Below are 8,879 nucleotides of genomic sequence, written 5' to 3'. Positions count from 1 at the left end.
TTCCTTATTTAGCACCATAAGTATGTCACACTCTCTCCTTGTTTCTATTAACCTCCCATGCCTCTTGTTTGAATTATCAAATTTTCTTTGATCCCCCTTTTCCTTAATCTGTTTGAAATTTTACATTCTATTCTAATTCATGTTGTGGTTCCCAATGGAAACATACACTTTGACTTATAAATGTGTCAGATTTCATTGTTCTCTTATATTCAGCCTCTAGGTCATCTCCAAGAGCTAGACAAGAACTTTAATAACGTCTAGCTCCTTCTGAAGTCCCCCATGCCCCAAATGTCTATGTCAAAGTCTTCTGGAATTTTAATTCTAGATCGCCCTTCCAGATCTTCCAGAATCATACTTATCTAGACTTAATAATATAGCTAACGAATTTCCTTGCTTTCTGATTCTTCTTGCATCCCACTTTTTCTAGGATTTTTTGTTTCTTTTCCCCTGGCTGAAAAACATTATTCATACTTTTGCCATACATAACAGCTGAATTCAAACCTCCCTGAACAGAAAAGCGGTTTAGTAGCTTGCACATTATAAGTTGTGTATTCTAAGTTCAGGGGGAAGCTCAGGCTTCAGGTCCAGTCTTAGTAAGAGTCTGGCTTTTTGTCCCTTTTCTGTAGGCTCTTTCTTCATGTGGCCTTGCCCTTGAGCTGACACTTCTTGCCTCCTTCACTCCTCCTCCAAAACATTTGATTGATCATAGAATTCTAGATTCGGAGTTACTTCCCTCTCGAAGCTCTAAGGATGTTGCACCGTTGCTTTCCACAGTCATTGATGCTGTCACGCAAAGTCTACTGTGAGCCTAATTCTGCTTTCCATGCAGGTCTCGGCTTTCAGGCAGCTTTTGGAATGTTCTCTCTACCATACTTCATACTCCCAAAGGGTGTTATTCTTGTAGCCTGCTAAGGATTCACATCTTTCTTTCATTGGGAGAATTCATATAGCCATAATTTCCTCGTATTTTGCTGTCATCCAAATGTTCAGGCTCTCCATGTTAGATGACTTCTGTATCCTGTGGACGATGGATCCTGTGGATCCCCAGGATGATGGATCCTGGGAGAGTTCCATGTTAGGTGACTTCTGGATCCTCAGGACGACGGATCACGGAAGAGCTCCAAGTTAGATGACCTCTGATCCTCAGGACAATGGATCATGAGGGAGCTCCACGTCACATGCCATGTGGATCCTCAGGATAACGAATCCCAGCAGAGTTCCACATTAGATGACCTGTGGATACTCAGGACGATGGATCCCGAGGGAGATCCATGTTAGATGACCTCTGATCCTCAGGACAGATTGTGAGGGAACTCCACATCCCATGATATGTGGATCCGCAGGATGACAGATCTCAGGGGAGTTCCACGATAGATGACTTCTGGATACCTAGGATGACAGTTCCCAGGGGAGCTCCATATTTGATGACCTCTCATCTTCAGGATGATGGATCCTGGGGGAGCTCCATGTTAGGTGACCTGTGGATCCTCAGGACAATGGATCCCGGGGAAGCTCCCTGCTAAAGGACCTGAGTATCTTCTGGACGATGGATCCCAGGGGAGCGTCACATTAGATGACCTGTGGATCCTCAGGACAATGGATTGCAGGACAGCTCCATTTTTGATGACCTGTGGATCCTCAGGATGATGGATCCTGGGAGAGCTCTATGTTAGATGGCCTGCAAATCCTCAGGATGATGGATCCTGGGAGAGCTCCATGTTAGATGACCTGTGGATCCTCAGGACAATGGATCCCGTAAGAGATTCACATTACATGACCTGTGGATCCTCAGGGCAATGGATCCCAGAAGAACTCCACCTTACATGACCTGTGGATCCTCAGGACAATGGATCCCAGGAGAACTCCATGTTACATGACCTCTGATCCCCAGGATGATGGATCCCTGGGGAGCTCCACGTTAGATGACCTGTGGATCCACAGGGGAGCTCCCTGGGTGACTGCTCTGTCACACTCTCCATCTCTCTCTTGCCCAAATATCTAGTTTTTTTATTCCTCAGTCCTATCTATTCTGTGATTCAAATCATCAACATAACTTTGGATTCCAACAACCTTGTTTTTCATCCCAAGTATCTTTAATTGGCTTTTTTTTTTTTTTGAGACGGAGTCTCCCTCTGTCGCCCGGGCTGGAGTGCAGTGGCCGGATCTCAGCTCACTGCAAGCTCCGCCTCCTGGGTTCCCGCCATTCTCCTGCCTCAGCCTCCCGAGTAGCTGGGACTACAGGCGCCCGCCACTGGGCCCGACTAGTTTTTTGTATTTTTTAGTAGAGACGGGGTTTCACCGTGTTAGCCAGGATGGTCTCGATTTCCTGACCTCGTGATCCACCCGTCTTGGCCTCCCAAAGTGCTGGGATTACAGGCTTGATTTAATTGGCTTTTAATATAAGCACACTAAAAGGACTCAGGGAGCTGCTGGTTTATTTGAATAAGCATTGAGGAATTCCATGCATCTGTATCTTTGACAGAACATACAAAGCAGAGGCAAGAGGGACATTGGAAGCAGATGGACTACTGTCAGGATCCTGGGAGGAGGACTTGGAGGCGCATGACAACACAAAGTAAGGGCCCTGGCTGGGATGGGCAGGGATGAGTGGAGCAGAAATGGGGCTAGAGTTTGGGGATGGGGGAAAGTCCAGGTGGAAGAAAGGGAGGCTGGCAGCAATATGGGTGACAGAGGTTAGTGTGCAATGTGGGCAAGGAACACTGGGACCCCGTGCACGTAGGTGCCACTGGAGGTCTGCATGATGCGCAAAAAAGCTGAGCCACCCAGAGGCCTGAACCCGATACAGGGATAGAGGGCCAACATGGGCTGCCTGGCCACAGCCACAGGCCCAGGAGCAGGAGGTGGCTCCTGAAACCCCACCTCAGGCTGGGCTGCATGGGGACCGGGGCCTTCCTGCACAATTCCGGGCATAGGAGCTGCTTCAGTAAAAGAGAAGGCTAGGTTCTGCCCGGCTTCCGGTTCCCCCTGGTGGCCTGGCTCTCCATGGTAGTTCAGATGGATGTACACATCTGGCCCCTCTCTCTGGCCGGGGACCCTGTGGAGCACCGCCCCACTGCCACGGGCTCGACCTGCCCGCCAGCTTCCTCCCCTGCGCCGGCCTATTCCTGCAGGACGAGCCAGCTCTGCGCGAGCTGGGGGCTCCCATCTCATGGGTTTCACGTAAGCAGTGGGTTTTGCGGGTTGGACTGGCTCTACAGGGTCTTCATGGTCCACACTAGAGCAGCCTGGCTCTGTAGGAGGCCCACCTGAAGCTAAAAGAGAAGCAGAGTGTGAGGAGATGGAGTAGGGGCCACCCAGGAAGCCTTCAGGAAGGGAGACAAAGAGAGGGGTTCAGGGAGGGCCCAGGGGAACCCAGGCAAACAGAGGTCAGGAGATGCCTGCAGGGTGAGCCCTCAGGAGCACTGTCTGTCCAAGGGCCTAGCCTGGGCTCAGCACTTTCCATGAGCCTCTCAAGTCCTTGCAATGACCTTGTCAGTCAGATATTATGATCGCCATTTTACTAATAAGTAAATGAGTCTACAGTTCCCTGCAGAGGCTGAGTTTGAATAAAAATGACACATTGCTGCCCTTGCTGTGCTTAAACCTCAGTAGGAGAGACAAACAGAACACCTAAAAATGAATGATGCTAATGAGTGACCAGCTGGGAGGTGAAGGGTATCATAAGGGAGGTGGCTCCAGATCCAGAATGCTGGGGTTGTATTCCCAGGCAGCTTCACTTATCTGGGCATCAGTGCCCCTTTTCATAAATTGGTATAATAACATGCCAACCCCTGGGTCCTTAAAAGAACTGAGTTACTAGAAGAGAAATGTTTAGATTAGTGTCTGGTTCAAGTAAGCTTCTTAACATGTATTGGGAAGGAGATGATCAGAAAGTCTTATTGGAGAAGTTAACATAAGCTGGGGATATCAAGGATGATGGGTGGGATTTAGAAAGGCAGAGGTGAGAGAGGATTAGTGGGGATAGCAGGGAGGGATAGGATTCCAGGTGACAGGGGGGCCGGGGGTAGTTGTATGGCTTCCAGGAGGAAAGAAGCCTAGGGTAGCTATAAGCTAGCTTGGTAAGGAGGGGAGGTGTTCACACAGATACATGATTGAGCAATGGAACAGAACAGGAAGTCCAAAACTAGACAAATGTCTACAGAAATTTTATCAATGACAGAGCAGGCTTTGAAGATCGTCTGAATATTCCTCCTAGGGAAACCTGTGTAGCCTAAGAAAAAGTCCCAAGAAACTGGCATCTAGGGTTGCCCAGTTACATAGCCCAACCATATATATTCTGTGGAATGCAATCAACAAGCCCCATCCACAGGCTTGGGGCTCCCAACAGCTTCTTCTGGGTCCCATTTTTAAACTATAAGCAACAATCAGAGATCGCCAAACATCAGAGGAAAGGCTCTAACACAAGAGATAGAACAATAACACAAAAAAAGCCAACTTGGAAGAAACAGTTTATGCCACAGATGAGACTTTCCAAAAACATCTATAATTAATATCCCCAGAGAGATAGAAGGAATTTTGCCCATGAATCAATTATAGGGTACTTTTGAAAAGGAATATTCAGAAAAACTACAGCTTTTTGAAATTAAAATTGTGAGAGCAGAAATAAAAATCTCCATGGAAATTCTGGAGGATAGTGTTGAGAAGATCTCCCAGAAAAGAGAGCTTAAATCCAAAATGATGGAAAGGAAGGAAGATAAAATAAAAGAAAATTAGAAGTGTATTGTTACTGAGACACATCCCCATAAAATTCCAGAGTAGTGGTGACAACAAAAGATTCTAAAATCTTCCAGAGAGGGAGAAAGAGAAAGGGAGGAAAGGCAATATGGAAAGGGTCAAGATTCAACATGTCTCAAAAATCAGACAGCTCAAAAGCAGCAATTAAATCTAGAAGATAATAGAAAATGTCTTCAAAATTTTTGAATGAAATGGATTTCCCACCCAAAATTTGATATCCAACCAAAGTATCCCTTAGGAATTAGAACGAAGATGTTTGCAGACAAGCAAGATCTTAAATAATTTCCCTTCAAGGCATGCTTTACTGTAATGTGTCTATCAAACTAGACAAGATTAAAAGATTTAGGACAGTGTGTGAAGGGAAATGTTTTCAAGAGTAATTTGGCAATGGCCATCAAATTCCAATACCTCCAGAAAAGAACAAGGTGAGAGTACTGGTTTATCATACACAGATCGAGATATAGTGTGAGAACTCACTCTTCCGAAGAGAAAAAGTAAAATAAGAAAGAAAAAGACACCAGACATAGGAAATTGGATAAAATTCAAAAGAGGAAAACGAATTTCCCAGATGATATGGAAGGGAGATCCTGGAGTGGCAGCTGGGAGCTGACTCGGAGCAGCCAGTCCCCGTTGGAGCAGGCTATGAGAAAGTGAAACTGAGAGAATGCTTGATTGGGTTTGAATTTAAGCAACTGGGGAAGAATTGGGGAATGGACTCGTGATAAGTGAACACATAATAACCGAGGAGAAGTATTAAGTCCTGGAAAACTCAAGTTATGCAAGAGGTGCAAAGTAATCCTAGTGTCCTCCTGGCTCCTGGGCAGTGGGGGAGGAGCACAGGGTGTGTGCCCTGGGATGGGTGTGGCTGGGTGAGTGGTGGTGGTGGTGGGAATGTGTGAACTACAGCTAAATACTCCACTAGTCTAGCGGGAAGACCATAAATAAAGTCTAAACGGAAAAAGAAATAGCAGTAGGCTACGCATGTTATTTAAAGAATGAGAGGAAATGCTAGAAGTAATGGCTACCCAGATGGAGGTGGTGGTCCCAAAGGTGCGGGAGACTGAGAAGGAGCAGGGGCTGCTGCATTTCATAACATGTCACATTTGCATATCTAAGTTCTATAAGTCGATACCAAAAGTAAAGTAAAAATCTGGAAAAAATTAAAGAGAATGGTGGATGTTTGATGGTACCTTGATTAGGGGCCATGGAGCGAAGTCGTTTCGAACGCCTTGGTTCCTCCATGAGGAATCTGCGGGAGGGAGTGGGGAGGAAAATGGGTCAGTCAGGGTGTTAAACCACAGCCTAATTTCTCAAGCATCACGCAGCGATGTGGACCCTACCTCACCCCCTCCTCCAGGGCCACCGCCGCTCGCGAACTTCAGAGCATTTGCACAGAGCCGGCGGGGCGCAGTCAAGGGGATCCTGTGAAGAAGGTGGGAGTTGGGGTGGGGGGAGACTTCGACACTGTAAGGGATTTCCAAGGGGGAGCCAGTAGCAAGCAGGGACTGGCCTAGAGGCGGCTTGATTAACTTACCCCAGTTTCTTCAGGCAAAGCTTGTACTGGGGAGACTTAGGCCTCCTGGAGGAATGATCCCTCCTTAGCGGAAGAGAAAAAGAAGATGGAGGATGGGGAACAGAGTTGTGAAGAAGGTAGTGGTGACAAGGGATGTGGCCTCGGCCTTCTAGAGCACTGAGGATTCTGTTCCCACCTGTACCCACGCAAACTCTACCCACCCCTCAGGGACACCCAGACACACACCTGATCTCCGTGCAGCTGGCTCTCTTCTATGAGGAGAGGCCCGAGGAGCTGGAGGTGTCCACAGGATCACGGCTGTGGCTCCGATGTCGCCCTCAAATGCGCCCCCTACCAGGCAGGCAGGAGGGAGCACCCAGCGGTCCTAGCTCAGAGCCCGGCAGAAAGCTGACTGACTGCTCGCAGCCTCGCGCGCTCCCTCTTAAAAGGCGGTGAGGCCATCACGTGATGGGAGAGGTCAGGGGCGGGGCCAGCTGGGGCGGGCCTGACTGGGCTTGGAAGGTCATTGGGCCAGTCCTTTGCCTGTCAAATGGGGCCCACCCTGAAGCCCCTATTCATACATGTCAGTGGTTGGTTGATCAATCTAATCGTTGAGAAAAAAAATTCATAATTACAAGTAAGTGCCAGCAAAAGGGAGGTGTGGTGCCGCGAGAGTAGCAAATAGGAAGATTTGATTTGATTAGATCTGAGCGTGGGGAAGGAAAGCATTGGTAGGGGGAAAGTTTGGAATTTGGAATTTGAAATTAGTCGACGTGAACCGGGCTGGGAAGGGCAGGGAGGGAGGCAGGGGAGTGAAGAACGGGCACTGAGGCCCAGACTGGAAGGGAGGCCAGCCCATTCCACGAATGGAGGGGGAGACCAGGCCCAGGTCCCGGGTGTGCGAGGTGGGGGCGGGGACCGCAGGAGCTGGTCTTGTTCCGGGAAACCACAGAATGGTGTCCTGAGTGGGTGAACATTTGAAAAACGGTCAGACTAGCTGTGAAGGAGAGAACTCAGGGTGCCCAGGTTAACTCCTAGAGGCAAGGGGGCTACACAGCACTAGGGGCTGGGCGCAGGATTGTGTTAGGCTAAGACTGTGGGCATCAGAGGCAAAGAACGTTCCCCGGGAGGGAGATAAATCTGCAAGGGAAAGTGAGCCGTGTAGACAGCCCTTGGAGGGAAGGAGCCTGCAGCCTTGGCCTCCCGTTCCTTCAGACAGAGGTGGACCAGGAACCTGCGCTGAGTGGAAGATGGAGAGGTTGGCTTCTGCAAGTTGAGTTGAAGAAGCTTTTGAGGCACCACGTGAAGATGTCAAGTGGCCTTTTGTAAAAAGGGTCTGGAACTCAGAGAGATGGCGATGGGGCTGGAGGTACGTGTTAAGGCACACCTCGTGCGTTTACTACTGTGGGTACACACACGGACACACGGGAGGAGGAAGAGAGCAGGAAACACCAGCACAGAGGAAGGCGTCTGCAGTGGTTTGGTTGGTTGGTTGGTTTGCTTGTTGGTTTCTTAAAGATCCGGAGTCTCCCTCTGTCGCCCAGGCTGAAGTGCAGTGGTGCGATCTCAGTTCACTGCAACCTCCACCTCCTGGGTTGAACCGATTCTCCTGTCTCAGCCTCCCGAGTAGCTGGGACCATGGGTTCACACCACCACACCCGCCTAATTTTTGTTCTTTTTGTAGAGGTGGGGTTCGCCCATGTGCCCAGGCTGGTCTTGAACTCCTAAGCTCAAGCGATATTTCCACCTCAGCCTCCCGAGTAGCTGGGACCACAGGCTAACGCCACCACTCCTGCTAATTGGGTGTTGTTGTTGTCGAGACAAAGTTTCGCTGTGTTGCCTGGGCTAATCTCAAACTCCTGGCCTAAAGCAATCCTCCCGCCTAGTCCTCCTAAGTGACTGGGATTACGGGCATAAGCTGCCACACCCTGCTCCGATAATGTTGTTTTAAAAATTCTGGCCAAGCACGGTGTCTCATGCCTGTAATCCCAGAACTTTGGGAGATGGAGGTGAGAGAATTACTTGAGTTCAGGAGTTTGAGACCAGCCTGGGCAACATAGCAAGGCCCCATCTCTACCAAAACAAACAAAAAACCTAAAAAAAACTTACCTGTGTGTGGTGGCACCCACCTGTGGTCCATCCACTGTGTAAGCTGAGGTGGGAAGATTACTTGAACCAGGGAGGTCAAGGCTGCAGTGAGCCAAGATGGCACAACTACATTCTAGCCTGGGACACAGAGTCAGACCCTGTCTCAAAAAAAAAAAAAAATATATATATATATATATAGTGTATAAGTAATGCCTTTCCAGTTAGGCTCTCAATTTTTTTGTTGTTGTTGCTTTTGTTTTTTAAAAAAATCAACTTCATTGAAGTACAATTTACACACAGTAAAATGCATCCATTTGAAGTACCCAATTTGATGATTTTGATAAACTTGTAGACTTGGGTAACCACCTCCACAACTAAGATAGAGAATAATTTCATCACTGGGCCAGCTCCTTTGTGTCCCTTTGCAGTCAGGCCACTTTCCCCATCCTTGCCCCAGCAACCACTGATCTGCTTTTTATCTCTACAGATTATTTTTGGGTGTTCTAGGATTTCACATAAGTGG

The 8,879-nt window shown here is 48.4% G+C and overlaps 1 protein-coding gene across 1 annotated transcript; it reads right to left on the bottom strand.

Moving 5' to 3' along the window:
- Nucleotides 1-2,418: 2,418 nt before the first annotated feature.
- On the bottom strand, nucleotides 2,419-6,682 carry LOC105477816 (proline rich 20G). The gene is made up of 3 exons (XM_011734629.2): nucleotides 6,515-6,682; nucleotides 5,946-6,004; nucleotides 2,419-3,272 (listed from the first exon to the last, which is right to left on the bottom strand). The coding sequence occupies exons 2-3, from the start codon at nucleotides 5,995-5,997 to the stop codon at nucleotides 2,695-2,697; spliced, it is 630 nt and encodes a 209-aa protein (XP_011732931.1). The 5' UTR covers nucleotides 5,998-6,004; nucleotides 6,515-6,682; the 3' UTR covers nucleotides 2,419-2,694.
- Between the last annotated feature and the right edge of the window lie 2,197 nt (nucleotides 6,683-8,879).

The sequence above is a fragment of the Macaca nemestrina genome, chromosome 2, assembly GCF_043159975.1.
Source record: "Macaca nemestrina isolate mMacNem1 chromosome 2, mMacNem.hap1, whole genome shotgun sequence".
Lineage (NCBI taxonomy): Eukaryota > Metazoa > Chordata > Mammalia > Primates > Cercopithecidae > Macaca > Macaca nemestrina.
Note: the sequence above shows the minus strand (reverse complement) of the source record. Positions and strands in the feature narration are given on the sequence as shown.